This window comes from Macrobrachium nipponense, chromosome 3 (assembly GCF_015104395.2).
Source record: "Macrobrachium nipponense isolate FS-2020 chromosome 3, ASM1510439v2, whole genome shotgun sequence".
Classification (NCBI taxonomy): domain Eukaryota; kingdom Metazoa; phylum Arthropoda; class Malacostraca; order Decapoda; family Palaemonidae; genus Macrobrachium; species Macrobrachium nipponense.
In genome coordinates this window covers 28,494,734-28,516,194 of record NC_087202.1, presented here as the reverse complement: position 1 = coordinate 28,516,194, position 21,461 = coordinate 28,494,734, and the positions used below count along the sequence as shown (strand labels likewise).

General features: G+C 38.1%; 1 protein-coding gene across 1 annotated transcript in view; it reads right to left on the bottom strand.

Moving 5' to 3' along the window:
- LOC135221677 (heat shock 70 kDa protein cognate 5-like) overlaps positions 1 to 15,105 on the bottom strand; it is a 42,902-nt gene extending 27,797 nt beyond the window's left edge. The window contains 2 exon segments of the mRNA XM_064259405.1: positions 3,407 to 3,465; positions 14,917 to 15,105. Of these exon segments, the coding sequence (XP_064115475.1) occupies positions 3,407 to 3,465; positions 14,917 to 14,997 (140 nt within the window). The 5' untranslated portion in view covers positions 14,998 to 15,105.
- Between the last annotated feature and the right edge of the window lie 6,356 nt (positions 15,106 to 21,461).

Below are 21,461 nucleotides of genomic sequence, written 5' to 3'. Positions count from 1 at the left end.
GGAGATCTATGTGCAGTAGGCTCTTGGCGCCTACCTTGCGGGGAGGCGGAGGCTAACAGTAGGCCGTCTATCATGCACACGACTCCTACCAGACTCTAGATGCCTGTCAGGAGAGAAGTTCACGATCCGACACTCGAGGAGAGTGGACATATGGAAGAAGAACGCCTACTTGTATAAGGGCGCCTTCTAGAATCTTGAGGCTGCTGAGGAGAAGTTTCACGCGAGGGAGTTGAAGAAATCGCGTGATGAGCAGGTGCAGTGCGCTTACCGGAAGCGGGAATCCAATCTGAAGAAAAAACTTCTTTCTCCATAGAGCGTCCTACCGATGTTTGGCGTCTTGAAATCGAGAGAGAGCCAGGCGAGCGAGGGCGCTCACGCGAGCGAGGGCGCTCACGCGAGCCCCCACCTTCATACGAAACCTCCCCATATGAAGGAGAACGATCCTCTGAAGAGCGGCGCCTAGATCTCTTGATCGGAAGAGAAACGTCCTTCTTCCGACGTGATCTAACTGCTAGAGAGTCTGCTAGCGCCGTGATCTGAGCTTGAAGTCCCGCGAGTACTCTCGTAGGAGAATCCTTCTTGTTCTTCCTCGGAAGCAGGCGCCGAGCGCGAGAAGAAGAACGATCACAGGATTTCTTGGGTTTCTTCGCCTCCACCGACGATTCTTCCGGGAAAAACCTAACCTCACTAGAAGCCAAAGGACTGCAGGGAGCCTTCCAAGCCCTCTTCAACGGGGGCGCGACGCATCCGGGGAGTTCCAACCTCTCTTCGGAGAGGGAGACGACGAAGAGGAGAAGCATTGGCGTAGGAGCTCCTTCTTGTAGCGATCCGAGGCAGCCTGGGAGCGTACTTCAGGATCTGCCGAGGGGACGCCTGACCGGTGGGGGCTTCTCCCTAGCCCTCCTGCGGCTTTCGACTTTCCTACTCCACTGGAACTGGAGTCTGGGAAGAGGTCTAGGCCTAGAGGCACTAGGAGCCGGTCAGACGCACCCTCCACAACACTGGGGACACTGCACTGATCACTAACACTTCCTTACCTTCCAACTGACGAATCTTCTGATCCATAGAACGATTCTTGGCTTTCAGAGCTGCCGCCTCCGAAGGCGAATCTTCGGCTCTGGTGCGGGGAGCCGGGGCTGCAACTTGGGAAGAAGGTTCTAATTCTACGTTAGTACTATTAGGATCCACATCCAACTCACTCATTCTAGATCTGCTAGAACTTCTAGAGGAAGCCTTACGCACTCTTATCACGTTCCAACTTCCTAACATAAGAAGAGAGAGCCTTATATTCTTCTTCATTCAATCCCTTACATTCATTACAAGGGTTAGCAAAAGCACATTCATTCCCCCTGCATTTCATGCAAACCGTGTGGGGGTCTACCGAAGCTTTCGGCAACCTCACCTTACATCCTTCATTCACGCAAACCCTAAACAAAACCGAAGTTTTAACTACCGATTCTAGATCAGACATCGTTAAAGAAAATCAAAACTCAAAATCAAACCGGTCCACAATCAGCGTATGCCAAGCCAAACAAAGCGAATACGTCACCAAAAGAAGTCCAAATTAACTCCAGGCAAGCAAGAATCGAAAAAAACTATTGAGAGGAAACCGACAACAGTTGTTATCGTTCCCGCGACAGAGAAAAATCTGACAAGCTTACGGGAGTGGTTCGTACACTCCGCCACCCAGCGGCGGGTAAGGTAGACCACCTGACCTACCTGTCGCGTGTGCCGCGAGATTTGAAATTCTGTCGGGAACGTCGGAGACTATAGCTAAGTATATATCTGCCAGGGAAGTTCATGTACAAAAATTAATATTAATGTAAACACAGCAAGATAATAGTATGTTTACAAACTCTTATCTGTAATTCTAATACCGGAAATATTTTTTTTAAGAAAAGGGATAATTTGCAAAGGTTAAAAAGTAAAACTTTATAATACTGATGATTTAAATATAAGGTTGTTTTGCTTGCAACACCCAATTACAGTATTTTGCATGTACCATTATCATCATTTGTGACTATTACAGAATATACAGATTGCCATCATACACCATTTACACATGATGTTGCTGACATTCTCAAAATCACAGCTGATTGAAACCTTACCTAGACTACCGTTGGTCGTGGTACTACCGACAGCTTCATTGCTATTAGTAGCTAGAAGAAACATAATTTGAGATATTGTTTCTTGTAAATTAATGAGGTTAGGTTAAGAAAACTTGCATTACTTCATTGTATAAGCATTAAGTATGATTTCGCCAGTACCCGACATCACTTTTGCCTATTCCAAAAAGTTTTGCAGTCTGCCCTTTATTAGATTCATTCATCCTTGCCAATAACCTGCAGCTTTCATTTATGGAGGAATGAAAATGTGTATTTTTCCTTAAGGAAGCCACCATTAAGAATTGGCAAGTTTTAAAAACTTGTCTACTTGATAGTTACTGTAAATGATGTCGCCACCAGTTAGGTTGTTACCCCTACATATTCATTTTTATAAAGTCATCCAAACCCATTCTGCCATTCTGGATTTGTGGATTCACTGATTCGCAGATTCTTCTTTGGAACAATATTCATGATATACACATTATTCACCACACACACACACACACAGAGAGAGAGAGAGAGAGAGAGAGAGAGATGAGAGACGGAGAGAGAGAGAGAGAGAGAGAGAGAGAGAGAGAGAGAGAGAGAGAGAGAGAGAGACTCAGCACACCAAACACCATCTCATCTTTTATTACTGTAATTATGTTAAATTTATTGTGAAATTGCATCTTATTTTTTTTATGTTAATTGGTACTGCTTTCACATACATATATATACAATTACATTTTTACTGTCTATTCTCCTTCTCTCCTCAACAATATTAAAACACCTGATACCTTAAAATCATTCATTCATTATTCCTCAAAAATACAAACGCTCCCTCCCCTCTCTCAAGTTAGGTGTGCTTCACCACAATGAGGTATGTGTGATAAGCTTTATTCTTTTGATTTTGTTGAATATGGTTATCATTAGTCATTACTAACTCAGCACACCAAACATTGACTCGATAAAGATTTTTATCTTTGTTACTGTATTGCATTTGATTTTTACATTTTATAATGTTATATTTAGTGAAATCCCATTTTATTCTTAATGTGAATTGTTACTGCTTTTACATACGTAAATACTGTTATACTTTAACTGTCTCTTTGTTCAGCAGGTGCATTGCAATGTATGATTTTGTACATCTTTTATGCTAGATTCTATTTTGAAATGCTTCAAGACCTGTGCGCCTATTAATTTGCAAGAAAAAGTACCTCTTGAATTTTATTTCTTCTGGCAACTAATGGCAATGAAGATGTCTGTAGTATTCAATCAACCAATTTAAGAGTGTAACCAATAATTGTACAAAATATACATACTTTTGTCTTGACTGAACACTGAAGACATCTTTCTGGGAGAGGATTCCTTGTACAGATCCCTGAAAAACAAAATCTCATTAATATATCATTAATGGTAAAAGAACTAGAAGAAATTCAATGGAACAAAAATAGTGATAAATGGAAACTTGAAGTACAATTTCTACGTGGCAAGACGTCAACCACACATCATAGTTTTTAACCAATGATGATTATCCACATTTTACTTGGGACTCGCATTTTAACAAAACTAGAAACATATGACTTGAATACCCAAACAGGTGACAGTTTTACTAGGAAACTAACACTTTTCACACAATTTCCACCACTAATTTTTCAGTCTTTTGAGGGCCATGGAGTCGTGTGAACCTTCAACTTCTGGTGCAGTTTCTCATTTACCATTTACCTTAACATCAATTTATGTGGATTTGCTCCAAAGTTCTTGTCACAATTGTTATTTAAATTATAAAATTTTGTTTTGCATTATTGTTGTGGTAACATCGAAAGAATAATAAAGTACTGCCAAGATCACGGTGTTATTAAAAGTAAAAGTGACACTATTCGCCCCACCCGTGGTTCTAAGTGCCGACTTGATATTAACAAAAAAGCAGTTCGGTGTGACACAAGGCATGTTATATTGAAAAACAAGAAGAAAGTGAAAAAAAGATAGTTTTTACGTATCCATTTTTAAGGGAACTTGGTTTGAAAGTCTCATTTAGATATAGAATCTAATTTTTTACTTGTATATAATAATATTGGTGTTAAATTTAGTTATAAATTTGTTGAAAATGAATTAAGAATTTCTCACAAAACTATAAATGATTGGTGCTCATTCATTCGTGAGGTTATTGTGCATTGGGTATTGAGTCGAAAAGGTAAGATTGGTGGCCCAGGCAAAACTGCTGAAATCAATGAGAGCAAAATTTGGAAGGGAAAAATATAATGTAGGCAGAGTAGTGACAGGCCAGTGGGTGTTTGGGGGGATTTGTAGGGAGAATAGATTTCTTTGCTGTTCCTGTAGAAAGTAGGGACAAAGTGACACTTTTAACAGTGATAAGGGATTATATAGAGCCCGGCAATTCCGTCATTTCCAAACTGCCTTGAAAACAGAGGAAGGATGGTTCATAAGTAAGGGAGAGCTGAAGCAGGGAAAACTTTCAGACGACTAGAATGCTCTAAAAAGGAAGTCCTGGGGAATAGATAGAAACAATAGAATTGTAAGGTCCAGGGGAATATAGATAGAAACAACAGAATTGTAAGAAGTGTAAATGAGTTAGAAGTAGGAAAATGTAAAGTAGATAGAATTGTAAATAATTTAGAGATAGGGAGTAATAATATTTTTAGGAGTGTAAATAATTTAGTTAGGAGAAAATTGAATATCTAGTAGTAATGTTAACAGCTCCGAGGAAGAAAGTAAAGGGAAATTAGTTTAGGGCAAGTAGGTGAAGAACGTAACTTTAGTAACAATCTTAGACTATTAGACCTACAAGAAAAAGTGGTTTGCAAAAGATAGATAAATGGTTAGATGGTAGAAGCAATTTTGTAAATAGGGAAAGTGAAAAGATAGTGAGCAAGACAGAAGATACATAAAGAAATCTTAAAATAAAAGCAAAGATAATCGAGCTAGTGGAGATAACAAAAGAAAATTATGTGCATCACAGAAACACACCTTAAATAGCAAAAATTACTATTCCCAACTAGCATCAGAGTGGTAGACTCAACGAGAGATGAAGAGGACACCAAAGGAGGAGGATTACTAATAATGTATAGAACCAAAGGAGAGATCCAGATGGAAAAAGAAAAGTCAGAACACAAAGACATTCGAATATTAAAGATTAATTATAGAACAGCAATATTTAACAATTCTGGTCTATTCTTGGTCTATATGTCAACTAGTGATAAAAAAAGAAATAAAAGAATAATAAGCGCCTTTCATATAGCAATAAAGAAAGCCACAGACCTGCCTGTGATTGTCCTTGGGGATTTCAATGGGCATTTAGGTTTCATAGGGACACAAGAACTTGACCAAATTGGAAAATATGTTATGGACCTAATGGAAAAATATGACCTAATGCTATTAAATGGAGATCCCAGCTGCAAAGGAGAGATAACCTGGAGTAGAGGAGATCAGAACAGCACTATAGAGTTTGCCCTAGTCAACCAAAATATGTATATAAACTATGAATGTATGGAGATAGATGAGGGAAAATATGAATATGGCTTATCAGACCATCACCTCACAAAGGTCCAATTCAGAATGAACACTAAAGTAAGGAAAACATTCAGAAATGAAACAAAAGAAATCAAATATTTGAAAGTTACAGAGGTCTACCAGGAAATACCTTGAATATATAGAGTATAAAGTAAGCCAACAAGACAGAAAAGGAGATCTAACCCAGTTGGAAGAAAAAATGAATGGAGCAAAAACAAATAACCTAGAGAAGATAATCAAAAGAAGGTTAAAGACAGGAAAGCAAGAAGAAATAGAACCAGTATGGGTCACCAAAGAAATAAAGAAATAAGCCAGAGAAGGATATATAACAAATTGAAAAGGAAAACCACAAGAATAGCAGAAAAAAAGATACTAGTATGAAGAAACATATCTTAAACAAAAACAAAAAGTACAGATAATAATAAAGAAAGCATATGAGAAAGATTAGAAATGAGATAATGAATGATAAAAACAGACAGGAAAATCTGGGAATAGTATATAGACATGCTGACAGGAAAGACCACATCAGAAAATAAGCAAGAGATGAAGGACGAAAACCTAGGGAAAGGGCTGGTAAAATTCTGGGAAACAACATGCCAAAAAGAAAACAAAATAGGAGAGATATGGAATGAAAGCAAGAAAGAACAGTACAAACATCAAATGGAAGAAATAGTGAAAAGATTAGGACAGCAGATGAAATGCCATATAGGGTAAAAAACCACATGGTACAGGGGTGGACCATGTATGATCAATGTGTACAACCCCCAAAAAAGTACACTATAACGCGTCCTGACATCGGAGATGGGCATCAGACGCAACTAGTTGTTGGTGAGAAACGGAGCTAAAGACCTCTACTCCGGTGTCAGGACGCGTTATAATGTACTTTTCTTGGGGTTGTACACATTGATTGTACATGGTCCACCCCTGTACCATGCAGTTTTTTTACCCTATCTTTAAGGGAACATATGCATGGAGTGTATGACCTAACAGACAGATAGACCCATGGAAGAAACATAACAGATGATGATGTAAAAAATCAACTTGAGAAAATGAAGGCAAATAAAGCACCAGGGCCAGATGGAATGAAGCCAGTTCTGTTCAAACTACTCTTACAAAGTAACAACCTTCAAAAAGAATTGGCAGAATGTTTAAACAGCATACTGAAGGGCAGGAAAACGCATTGAAGCTGGTTTAAGTAAAAAACAATACTTACACCCAAAAACAAAACCCCCACAGTCGAAGATCTAACGCCAATTGCTCTAACAAATACATCATATAAAAAGGCGGTGGCAGGATTTGAAGAATCTGTTGCCTAAACACGGTCGTCGAAAGGATCAGTTTGTTGGATACTTGGCTAGGGTAGATCATCACAGCAGGCCAAGCAGGCCACCTACCATCAATGCAAGCCACCCTCCGAAAAAAGTACATATAAAAAACGCGTCCTGACACAAGAGATGGGCATCAGTCGCGACTTCTTGTTGGTGAGAAACGGAGCTAAATACCTCTACTATCCTTTCGAAGTAAGTATTTTCTCCAAAGTTAGAAATTATGGGCAAATTTTAAGATTTAAACAGTGGGTACTGAAAACGGTCTCAAACGTAGTGCAAATCTCACCTCAAAACGCGTTCAACATTTTTACTTACAACTCGAGGTATTTAGAAGATTGACGCCATCTCGATGTTTACGGAGTAGCTTGTGTCAATAAAACTAACCATTTCCTGTGATAAATCCGCACACCACTTGTACCCACAGACGCTGGAGCACTTTTATCACAACAATCGAAACACGATTTCTCATCAACAACAAGCCAGGCGTAAACAGCTGTTGGGTAGAAGATGACGAGAAGCGTGCTCTTGGCTAATTTTTAAATAAGTAGTAAAACATCAATATTTTACATATTTATGATGATTAATTTGAAAATATTCGTTATTGAAAAAGTAACTCGACTCTGACTCAAATTTAAGTAATTATTTTTCTGAATTAGAACGTTCTTTCAAGTTCTGTATTATGACGTCACGACATCTTGACTTTCGTACCTATGTAAAAAATAATTGCTATACTCAACTGTCATTGCAGAACAGTTTTACCAGTTATTCATGCAGATTGTTATCAGCTATACATGTAATGTTATAATCGTAATGCGCATATATATCTTTATTATTTACTTTTGGATATATGAAGATGTTTTACTGCTGGATTATCGCCGTATTGTGACGCAATCGTTTTCTGGTCCATGGGCCTCTGTCTGTTTTCGCACCATAAGAAATTATGGGGCCGAATTTGCAATGACCAGAAAGTCGTTAAAAGAGGGGAAGTTAGCATTGAGGGGCATATGTTTGACTGAGAAAAATACAAATTTATCTATAGCTAGCTTGTAAAAAATACTTGGTTATAAAAACTTGATTGACAACTAGGGGGAAAACATCAGTACAGGCCAACCCTCATCACGGTAGACGGGTCTTATTCACTCGATATTTAATTGGTGAACATGAATACAATTGCAACTCTAAGCATACCATTAAAAAGGACTGAAGTTTCGTCAACATATTGTGATATATGAAAGCCCCATACGAACTAAAATAAGCATGTGAGCTCTTCGTAAAATATGTTTTCAAGGCAGTTTTGAAATCCAATATGGCGGCTACGTTTTTCATGGACGGTTCTCATCAGTGACGGACACCATCTTTCCCCAGCCTTCCCACCGTCACTCATTTGAACAATGTTAGCGTATGTGATGTAACGTTTATTGATCCTTACTCAAGATTGCAGTTGTAATCAGCACAATAAAACAACATTTTGTTTGCCTATATTAGTGAAAAGTATGAAACTTGTTATTCCCGGGGTTATGGTTGGAACTGAATTCATTCTTACCTTGTAATCGGCGGTTTTTATCCTTACTGCCATCACAACTGAAACTCCACAGTGCTTATTTGATTGTTATTATACACATTTTGGTCTCAGTTCACTCCACATTGCACTTTAAACCCGTTGCTGTTCCTGGTTTCTAAGCGCGCGCGCCATAAACACAATTACAATAGCAGACGAGACAGACGACGAAACTGCAAGTTTTATTTTTTTCCCTAAACTGTTTACTTTACTCGTTATTTAGTTTAAATTTACATTGTTATTTAAAAAGTTTTTGATTTAATTCATGTATATTATCCCTTTTTTGCAACCAAATTACCCGAAAAAAAAATTACAGATATTTCTAACGTAGATAAAATCAAATGTTTCTAACGTTTTCGTACATCTGGCTGCCGAAAACCATAGAGGAACGAATACGGAAAAGTGCATAGAGGAACGACTACGTTTTTTTTTTTTTGCTTTTTTGTTTTTGCTAGCACTTTTCATTGATTTCAGTCTTTATTAGTATTTTGAATTTCTTAAATAATCGTATGCCAGAAATAAATGTAACCTTTAATGTTTGCATGCGTTAATGTTTGCATGCTAAGAATGGCAAAATCATCGTTGCCACATTAGTGGAGGCTTCACACATACGCCGTTCCATTATCCTGTTAAGCGTCCGCCCCTGATGAGCTCGCTGCTAACGTACCGTCACGCTTTTTTTTGTAATCAGCGATCATAGCACTGATGATAGTTTTTCAAAGTTAATATTGATTTTATGCTTGTTATTCATACTGTAATTAACTGTAGGAAATTCTCCTCTTCTCTTCTCTTCCTCTCTCTCCTCTCTCTCCCCCCCCTCGCTCTCTATCTCTCTCAATCTCTCTCTCTCCTCTCTCTCTCTTTTAATCTCTCTCTCTCTGAGTCCAGTCAACTCGGCAAAGAAAAGGTCATCTTCACTCCCGCAATTGGAAGAAAAAGTTTGTATCATCACTGGAGGATTCAGAACTAGAGCTCTCATCATCAAATAGGTTATCAATATCACACTCCTCATCTAGTATTTGATTGATCTCACCTAAAGAAATATGCCTCCTCTTTGGGACATTCATTGTGAAAGACGCGAAATCCAATTTGTCTCGATAAACGCCCGAAGCGTATTGAAAGAAAACCAACAGGGACAGGCAGTTTTCTAGCATAAGCGACCACCAGGAAAGAGTTGCCAGGCTGGAAATAAGTTTCCCATGTGCTGAGAGTGTTACCAAATGATGTTCCTACACTTTCTATACGAGTAAACGTATTATTACGGGGCTGACGGCTTGACAAGCACAGTTAAAGTCTTGAACGTAATATCCCGTTGAAGGCGCTACCGAGTAGATCGCGGTAAACGTATTATTACGTGGGTGACGCTTAACAGGTTATAAACTGTTTCCATGAATTCTAGTTGTCATAGTAATGCAATAATGATAAAATTGCTTTAATATTTATGTATATATACTTCCAATACATAGCCTAATTTCACCAATTTCAACGTTTTGTGTGTAGTCTTATACCCAGTTTGGAGGGTCAACACATACCGAATGGCAACAGAGAGAGAGAGAGAGAGAGAGAGAGAGAGAGAGAGAGAGAGAGAGAGAGAGAGAGGAAGGAAGGAGGAACGAAGAAGAAAAGGGATGGCGGTGGAGGGGGGGGGGGGTGGTTGGGGATGATGGGTAGGTGAGCTTTATACGCGTGTTCGTATCCATTTCTGCATAATGGAGTTTTGTCTCTTGGTACAAGGACAAGTGTCGTTATTCTTTACGATTAGTGATTCACGATACCCTTATAAATTACGGCACTGGGTGTAATGCACTATAGCAAAATCTCGTTCTGTTAAGAGTGTTCGTTACAGAAATAGGTATTGCCCAAAAACGTGCTTGCACTGTCTCTGAAAACCCAGAAGTAGACATGCTGCTTAGTTGTCAATCAAGTTTTTATAACCAAGTATTTTTTTACAAGCAGCTATTGAATAAATTTGTATTTTTCTCAGTCAAAACATATGCCCCTCAATGCTAACTTTCCTCTTTTAACGACTTTCTGGTCATTGCAAATTCGGCCCCAATAATCTTATGGTGCGAAAACAGACAAGAGGCCCATGGACCGAAAACGATTGCGTCACACTACGGCGATAATCCGCAGTAAAACATCTTCATATATCCAAAAAGTAAATAATAAAGATATATATGCGCATTACGATTATAACAATTACATGTATAGCTGATAACAATCTGCATGAATAACTGGTAAACTGTTCTGCAATGACAGTTGAGTATAGCAATTATTTACAATAGGTACGAAAGTCAAGATGTCGTGACGTCATAATACAGAACTTGAAAGAACGTTCTAATTCAGAAAATAATTACTTAAATTTGAGTCAGAGTCGAGTTACTTTTTCAATAACGAATATTTTCAAAAATTAATCATCATCAAATAGTATAAAATATTGATGTTTTACTACTTATTTTTTTTTTAAAAATTAGCCAAGAGCACGCTTTCTCGTCATCTTCTACCCCAACAGCTGTTTACGCCTGGCTTGTTGTTGAGATGAATCGTGTTTCGATTGTTGTGATAAAAGTGCTCCAGCGTCTGTGGGTACAAGTGGTGTGCGGATTTATCACAGGAAATGGTTAGTTTATTGACACAAGCTACTCCGTAAACATCGAGATGGCGTCAATCTTCTAAATACCTCGAGTTGTAAGTTAAAAATGTTGAACGCGTTTTGGTGAGGATTTCCACTGCCGTGTGGGCGCCATTTTCAGTATTCTCTGTTTAAAAATCTGTTTAAATCTTAAAATTTGGCCCCTTTAACCTTCAATTTCTAACTTTGGGGAAAATACTTACTTCGAAAGGAGAGTAGAGGTCTTTAGCTCCTTTTTGTTTTTCACCAACAACAAGTCGCGACTGATGCCCATACTCGGGTGTCAGGACGCGTTATAATGTACTTTTTCGGAGGGTGGCTTGCACTGTGGTAGGTGGCCTGCGTGGCCTGCTTTGATGTTTTACCCTAAGCAGCATGTCTACTATGGGTTTCAGAGACAGTGCAAGCAGGTTTTTGGGCAATACCTATTTCTGTAACGAACACTCTTAACAGAACGAGATTTTGCTATAGTGCATTACACCCAGTGCCGTAATTTATAAGGGTATCGTGAATCACTAATCGTAAAGAATAACGACACTTGTCCTTGTACCAAAGAGACAAAAACTCCATTATGCAGAAATGGATACGAACACGCGTATAAAGCTCCACCTACCCTTCCCCAACCCCCCACCCCCCCCCCCCTCCACCGCCATCCCTTTTCTTCTTCGTTCCTCCGCCTTCCTTCTCTCTCTCTCTCTCTCTCTCTCTCTCTCTTCTCTCTCTCTCTCTCTCTCTCTCTCTCTCTGTTGCCATTCGGTATGTGTTGACCCTCCTAACTGGGTATAAGACTACACACAAAATGTTGAAATTGGTGAAATTAGGCTATGTATTGGAAGTATATATACATAAACATTAAAGCAATTTTAATCATTATTGCATTACTATGAACAACTAGAAATTCATGGAAACAGTTTATAACCTGATAAGCGTCACCCACGTAATAATACGTTTACCGCGATCTACTCGGTAGCGCCTTCAACGGGATATTACGTTCAAGACTTTAACTGTGCTTGTCAAGCCGTCAGCCCCGTAATAATACGTTTACTCGTATAGAAAGTGTAGGAACATCATTGGTAACACTCTCAGCACATGGGAAACTTATTTCCAGCCTGGCAACTCTTTCTGGTGGTCGCTTATGCTAGAAAACTGCCTGTCCCTGTTGGTTTTCTTTTCCAATACGCTTCGGGCGTTTATCGAGACAAATTGGATTTCGCTCTTTTCACAATGAATGTCCCAAAGAGGAGGCATATTTCTTTAGGTGAGATCAATCAAATACTAGATGAGGAGTGTGATATTGATAACCTATTTGATGATGAGAGCTCTAGTTCTGAATCCTCCAGTGATGATAGAAACTTTTCTTCCAATTGCGGGAGTGAAGATGACTTTTCTTTGCCGAGTGACTGGACTCCGAGAGAGAGAGAGAGAGAGAGAGAGGAGAGAGAGAGAGAGAGAGAGAATTTCCTACAGTTAATTACAGTATGAATAACAAGCATAAAAATCAATATTAACTTTGAAAAACTATCATCAGTGCTATGATCGCTGATTACAAAAAAGCGTGACGGTACGTTAGCAGCGAGCTCATCAGGGGCGGACGCTTAACAGGATAATGGAACGGCGTATGTGTGAAGCCTCCACTAATGTGGCAACGATGATTTTGCCATTCTTAGCATGCAAACATTAAAGGTTACATTTATTTCTGGCATACGATTATTTAAGAAATTCAAAATACTAATAAAGACTGAAATCAATGAAAAGTGCTAGCAAAAACAAAAAAGCAAAAAAAAAAAAAAAAAGAAAAAGTAGTCGTTCCTCTATGCACTTTTCCGTTATCGTTCCTCTATGGTTTTCGGCAGTCCAGATGTACGAAAACGTTAGAAACATTTGATTTTATCTACGTTAGAAATATCTGTAATTTTTCGGGGTAATTTGGTTGCAAAAAAGGGATAATATACATGAATTAAATAAAAAATTTTTTAAATAACAATGTAAATTTAAACTAAATAACGAGTAAAGTAAACAATTTAGGGAATAAAACTTTGCAGTTTCGTCGTCTGTCGTCGTCTGCTGTTTGTAATTGTGTTTATGGCGCGCGCGCTTAGAAACCAGGAACAGCAACGGGTTTAAAGTGCAATGTGGAGTGAACTGAGACCAAAATGTGTATAATAACAATCAAATAAGCACTGTGGAGTTTCAGTTGTGATGGCAGTAAGGAGAAACGACCGCGTTACAAGGTAAGAATGAATTCCAGTTCCAAACCATAACCCCGGGAATAACAAGTTTCATACTTTCACTAATATAGGCAACAAAATGTTGTTTTATTGTGCTGATTACAACTGCAATCTTGAGTAAGATCAATAAACGTTACATACATACGCTAACATTGTTCAAATGAGTGCTGGGAAGGCTGGGGAAAGATGGTGGCCGTCACTGATGAGAACCGTCCATGCAAAACGTAGCCGCCATATTGGATTTCAAAACTGCCTTGAAAACATATTTTTACGAAGAGCTCACATGCTTATTTAGTTCGTATGGGGCTTTCATATATCACAATAGTTGACGAAACTTCAGTCTTTTAATGGTATGCTTAGAGTTGCAATTGTATTCATGTTTCACCAATTAAATATCGAGTGAATAAGACCCGTCTACCGTGATGAGGGTTGGCCTGTTGTGATGTTTCCCCCTATTGCCTATTTTAAATTAATTTTAAAGTATTGGATCATTACCCTCCAACCTAAGCAAGTACACAAAGGGTTTTAGGCTCTTATATTCAATATGGCTGTGTAAGAGGGGGGTTGCAGGGGGGGGTGAAGGCCGCCCCCCACACTAGGTAAGGATACAGCTACTAGGTTAGGTTAGGTGGCTTGTTTAGGTTATCTGGTGGCCTTGTTTACTGATAATTCTACATGTGCCATTGTTAAAATGGAGGAACAAAAAGGGTAAAAATACTGTTCCTCCTCCTCCTCCTCAAAAAAAGGCAGCTTTGGATAAAGCACTAAGTACCTAATTCATCAGAAAAAATATATAAAAATTATTAGTGGCGAAGCTATTGTATAGAATTACCAATAAAAATTTTATTTTCCGTATTTGAATAAGCTAATCCATGCCCATGAGGCATTCTATTATTTGTAAATTTTTATCAAATGCCACTTCGGCCATTCAACGATATTGCTAGCTAGGTATATATGAAAACCATAGTTTGGAAAGCATAATAAAAGAAAAAGGAGGTGAAGTAGAGGAAGATGCAGGTGGAACTCGTGGTAAAAATAAACCTTTAGTTGCACTCGGTAACAGGTACTGTGTAAGTGACGCAGCAAACACCCTTTAGCAATGGCTTAGTGCACCCCTAAGCACAGCGACTGCATTAACCCTCTACGGAAAGATCTAATAAAGCCAAAGGCTAGAAATGATCTTTGAAGTTCATAGCCTACCGGTCTTGACATGAGACTACCTTGCTAGGGTATAGTAGCTAGGGAGATGATTCTGTATAGCCACAGACTACCTAGTACCTAATGACCTTCGGGCTCCCAGGATCTAATAGCCCAAGCCTACACTTGGATCATTATTTGTAACCATAATAAACCATTGAACGTATTAATTTTTCGACGAAATAGCAATTTATAAGCATGGCAGAAACAAACGGGAAATGCTAGGGTTACTCTAATCAAGGTTAGCATGAGTAGCCGGCGCCATGCTCGGGACGCGCATCGTCTGCATTCATAAGCGCGTAGTGAAACAACGACCCACGTCATATCTCGGCTATATTTACAACGAACTAATACTGACCTGCTGAAGTATTTGGGATATGTTCTTTCTTCCATTAATGGCGCACAAATTTGTAGCCAAAAACCTTGCTTTGGACAACATTTTCTTAGAGGAGGAGATGCGACGTTCACCGCACCAAGCACGTGTGGGAAAGGAACCGCTGATGTAACTCGGAGGGATCCGTACGGTCGGTAAACGGCAGACCTCTGGTGCAGCTACGAGAACCTTCTCAGTTACAAAATGCTTTTGGTTCTTTCAAATATTTTAGGGTGCTATAATACTAATATTTTTTATAATAAATATACCGGCATGACTGCCTTTTAGGATTCTTAATCTTTTTAAAACATTTATAGCACTAAAATAGCGAATGCTATCAATAAAAGTGTTTTCTTCATACCCAATTGCCCGGGAAATACAAATTACATTATATAATCTAGAGGTTTTGTAACATACCTAAGCTGTTATTTCACATCAGAAATTTTTCATCCCTTTGTTTTCTAATAGCTCTATTTAACGATAGAATTAATATCGTTCCGTAACATTACCTTATGCATACCATAGATGAGATCTGACGATGTTAATTTGCAATTAATGGGATTTCTAAAGTTGTAGTATTAACACCCGTAGATCTTCGTAAAACTTTAACGGGAAATAATATATTCTAGCAGTTCTGAAAGTTTGAAACTGTTCTTGCCGAGGAAAAATATTACAAGTTAAGATGGCTGACCTAATCTAACATTTAGATAGTCGTAGCATTTTCCCCGGAGTACTGTACAAGAAAAATAAATGGTTGTGTTCTCTTTGCAAGATACGAAGGAAAACCACTAATGTAAGGCGCGAAAATATTTCTATGCATTCTAAACAATTAAGAAAAAATGATGCAAAGAATAATTGTAAACATAAATAATTTTAATATATTCACATATCTAGCAGACCTGAAATGAATATTGTGATTATACATGCAAGTGAAGCATATGGTCAGGCGAGAGGGCGTTTGAACATTGCGCACTAAGACTATACAACAAAATACCGCCTGAATTGAACATCATACAAGAGGAAAGCAAATTTAAAAAAGAATCAATGACTCTCTTATTCTGCAGGAGCTACGATACTTATGAGAAAACACTAAAAGACAATTATGATAAAAATAAAAAAAGAAACAACTTATATAGAAAACGTACAACAAGGGCCCGACGGAGAGGGAATGCCCCTGTGGAGGGCTGTACATAAAACCAAACAAATGAACATAGAGATTAATAAGAACAATAAAATAGGAAGACAGTGACAATAGGCAGTCCCTGGAGGTAAAAATGCATGGAAAGGAACTAAGGGCATCTGTTCACAATGGTTATGACTTAAAAGCAATGCCATTCAAGAAAACTGTGCTACAACTTATGAGTAAGACAAAAATCTTACCTGTGGGACCTAGTGACGGCTGACAGGAGTGCTTCAGTACATTTACATTTAGAGCAAATTAGACAGCTCGTGAGCAAGGTGTGGGTATTAACCCCCGTCTGATAGATTCGAAATATTAAACAGAAAAATAATGAATCTGCCAAATCGAATATAAAGGTTTTGCTTTGATAAAACCGTGCATCATGTGGTCAATTGTCCACAGACGATAATTTTGGTATTCTACTGATACCATTAAAAAGGATGAATTAAATTATAAAAGGTAGTTTATTTTTAACTCTGCAGATTACCCTGAAACTAGAAGTATAAAGCACCGAAGGGAGTAACGGTATTCGGATATCTTAAAGAAGTACTTTTGTTGATTTGAAATCAGTGTTAAAGTAGTACTTTTGTTGATTTGAAATCAGTATTAAAGTAGTACTTTTGTTGATCTGAGATTATTTTTTAAATAAAAATTATAAACTTTCAATAATCATTATAATCATTAACGTTTCAAGCCAAGGTTCTCCCTTTTACAGTTGATATGTGCAATGCCTTCCTTGTTAGTCTAGGACGAGAGCGTGTGCTGGCGTCAGCCAACTTATCCAAATCAACCAAATCTACTTACTCTGTCTTCTGTTCCGTGAACCTTCCCATTCGATCCAGGTCTCCATCCATGACCTTCCGCTACGATTTCCCGCCGGGAGCCTTTCCACGCACGAGCCATTATCGTGCATTCTATTACTCTCTCATTTATCATTTATACATTACTGGTGGTCGTTCCAATTCCCTTCTCAACATGTGTCAAAATATTTCAATATATTCCCAAACCACCTTCCAGATTGTAGGCTCTAGACATTACATCTTTCAGCCCGGCAAATTTCTAAGTATTCATTCGGCCCATTTAGGGATACTGTGTATACATAAAGTACAATATTACTAGATGCAGTTAGGATGCAGATTTATGTCATTGTTACGCTTCATTTATATGGGCAATATATTGGACTGATGATTTTACGTATTTAGTCAAACTTAGCGAGTTTAATCGCAAGACATAAGGCATATTTCGTCTTCATTTCCACTCGATCTCACATTTCAAATGAAAATTGTAGGAATTTACAGATACAGCGCACATGTCTTTCCACCCTCTCTCAAGATATGGTTACACTAGACTTTTAGTCTGGTTTTACTAAATAGTTAGAGATCTCCACTAAATAGTATAAAGAGTACTAAAAATATTTTTCCTAAACTTATCTCAGATTTTTTATGGTACAAGTCCAGGGGATCCTAACACCTACCAACAGAGAATGGTACAAGTTCATTTCCATCATGTTTGAACGAAGTCTCGACGATTTAAATATATGGCTAGAAAGTTCATTCATGATTTGGTCGCAGCAGGAATTAAAATTGTAGAAAACTTTGGGCTTGACTTCACAAATGAAAACGCAAGGCTGTTTGAATTAATTCAATGTCTAATACAGCGCCGTGAAAGATCTTGGAAGATCAAATGCAAAGTTTTACTAGATATTTAAAACGAAAAATTAAAACATATACAATGAGTTAACAGAACCGTTGTGCCAGAGAATGACTGGTAAGACCTGGAGTAAAAAAATTTAATGGAGGTCAAGTTTCTACACAACAATTTAAGACATAGACGAGATATCTGCTGAAAACTAAAATGGGAAACAAATATATAAAAAAACTCTAGAATAAAACGCAGTTTGCAAGAACAATGCCTTGCAAGTAAGGGGGATTACGTTTGCAATAGTAGTTACAGGTATAGAAGTAATACAAGAGTGATAAATTTGATACTTGTTTTTAATAAACTGAGACATACATATCTTTGATTAATTAAACAACGTTCTAGCTAGGAACCAGAAATGAAGTTCCTCAAATTCAGTGGTCATGTTTCAAGTTTATGTTAATCATACACAATTTTAACTTTTATTACAAGGTTTCAAAACTTGTAATAATGCGAAACTACGTTTGATCTGTTTTTGTTTTACTTAAGAGGTTAGCAACTAGCCAAAGTAGAGCGATTGGCGTATATCGTGGGAAAGTTAAAAATGTCAGATTATTACTAAACTCACGCGCGGGTTTATAGTATTAGCTAAAGATTTTCAAGTGTAACCTCCTGGTATATTTCCCCTTGATATTACTTACCGAATAATCAAAATCGAAATGTTATCGTAAGCTTTCTCGAAGGAGAAATTGTTTTCTGAAACTCGGGAAGTTTCTCGGACAAGTACATCAAAAAATCTAATAGGAAAGTACATCCAGCAACCAGTTCCCCGGATCTTGCATACGCCCACCCCACCTTTTTTTTTCTCTCTCTCTGATACTTATCAATTTTCTAAGCCAAAAATTTCTTTCTTCTCCATATATATATATAACTAATGACTCAGCTGCAGAAACTAGTAACCTTCACTGTGACATCCATAACAGATCCGTGGACTGAGACTTTTCGAACTACGTAAAATATTTAGGATACTCAAACTAGCAAAATCTCGCTAGATTTTACCTAGCAACACACTGTCGTAGCTTTAGCTGGAGTAAATTTTGTTGTAGTTAACACTTTTAGAATAGAAATCAACGATAGCTAGACTTTACCCAACATTCTACACGAACCTTGATCAAGCGCTTTTACGTGTTAAATAAGATCTTTCTAATGAACCAACACCTAGAAGACGTCAAAACTATTGCGTACATTGGCCTAATAGGCCAGTAAAAATTGACGTGAATTTGGCCAAACCCCGGCATTTAGTATAACAAGCAAATTTTTGTTTTTTATGATTGCAATATATGTCGGGGTATAGAAAAAAAAAAATAAACCCCAATCAACGTTATGAACATGATTTTTTTCTTTGATTAATTTCAGCCCTTCCGTAAGATGATTCCATGACCCGTGGAATCCTCTTTGTACATTTCTGACTCACTTCTTCAGTTTTATACTAGAATTAGTCTTATTATCTCACCCCAGGGGAGGGAGGTGTGTGTGTGTGTGTTGTGTCCCCTTCCATCCTTCTGTTTGTCTGTCGATCCAAGCAGCCCAGTCGCAGACTTAATTTCATGGAGAGTCCCAATTTTTATTGAAAGTTTCCTTCCAGCCTTGGGCATTAATTAATGTTATTTTAATTGAAAAAATATATAAATAAGTTAGATTATGTAGGCATTTTATACGAAAATAATGAATTCAATCAGTGAGGAGAGTGACTTATCGGCAGTGACCATTAAGTCTTGTTCAAGGCCACTATTGCTGTCAGACTATATTGTTATTCTAATATCTACAAGTACCAACATTTTTATATTTGTAGTTACTAAATCCGTTGCTTGTCTTCACACCACAATACTCAAAATAAGTTACCTTACTTTGCGGTAGTTGGTCGAATTAAATATGCTAAGTGTTGCTGCCCTTATTTACAAGACTGTGAGGAATTATGTAATTGTCTTCTAATTCCTTTTCACAAAGGGAAGTTCGCAGTCAGAAGGAACAGCCATTTATTCCTGAGTGGTACTTGGTCAGACATGATAACTGAACAAAGTTTGATGAGGTCTGGAAAGACACATGGAGGTCTCATTAATATTACACATACAAAGTCAGTTTGGACAAAATGGTTACGTACAGCTCTTATTATTGCCCAATACAATGAAGCAGTAAGATAATTGACCAACAAATTCACTGGCACCTAGTCCGAGCAGCACAGAGAGATAGACGCCAGTTATGTGAAACGTGATAATGATCCCCTCCAGGTATTTCTAGACTTCCTAGGGAAACACAACACTTTCAGAGTTCAGGATGAACATCAGTTGGTATATATTGCGAGTGGAATTATTGCAGATGCACGGGACAATGTTGAAACATCACTGCAGACTGGGAAGGTCATTCAAGAACAAATGACAGGAAAGACATTTTCTCAAGTAACCATGAAAAGAAAAAACCAAGCTCAAACTTTCAAGGTAATGCACAAACCTGTGAGAGTGGCAGGTGAGGATTTGTTCATATCAAGCATTGAGTTATATCAGGGAATTTTGGCTATGTATATGCCACAGTCAAGGTCAACCGACAGAGGCAACCTTCTTCTATGAGCTGTCAGCAGTTGTCCCTTCTCTCTTTATAAGTGATGGAGGGATGAAAAATACACCAGTCATATCTCTCACAATTTATCGCACATATGGATCCTGATATTATCTGTGAAATCAGTGATAACTGTGGTGACTGATGGATGTGCTTTGCTACACAGTCAGTATTGGCCAAAAATTGGAACAATAGACATTATGAGTTATGTGCGGTCTGTAATGCGGAGAAAAAGTCCTGGCCTACCTGTTTATGTTATATTTGATTGTTATACACTTAGGACAACCAAAGATCAAGCACAGAAGCGGTGACGACTAGAAAGCCCTTCACCAGATATGATCTCAAATCTCACTTCCCACATTCCATCTGACAAAACAAAATTTCTTTCTAATAGATGCAACAAGCAGGAACTGATCAGGCTACTATGACCGAGTCTAGAAAATGCAGATATTGAGGTGTACTAGTAAGGGTCCCATTCAAGTAGTAGCTGATGATAAAGCTATACTGGTCCTTTTCCTTCATCATGCAACATCCGAAGTTTACATGGAAACCAAGCAACATACACAGTCTATAAATGTGGCTAGAGAGGTTCTAGGACATGAAATGTGCATGTGCCTTCCATTCACACATTTTATGTCTGGGTGTGACACCACCTCAGCCTTTTTTGGGATGGGAAAGGTAAAACACCCGAAACTCTTAATGTCATCCCAAAAACTAAAGTGCCTGCTTTTGGAGACAGCAATGCCAACACTGATGATATTTTAGATGTAGGATTGGAATATGTATCACTGCTGTACCAAGGAGGTAGTTTTCAGGCACTGAAACCCCTAAATGAGCTTAGGATCCTCTACATTACTTCTCTCACAACGTCCCAATAGAAAGGGCACCACCATCTTAAAGGTTGTGCCAGTTTCATTGTCTAAGGATTCATTTTCAAGTATGTACCTGGCACAACCTGAAAACTGTTCTCAAATATGAAACTATGGTACAGGCTTAAAGCAGATAGATCAATTGATCCAATAATGATAGTAATGCCTTCAGTTCCTCCAGAACTACCAATAAACATCAAATGTAGCTGTAAAGTAAACATGTGCGTTTC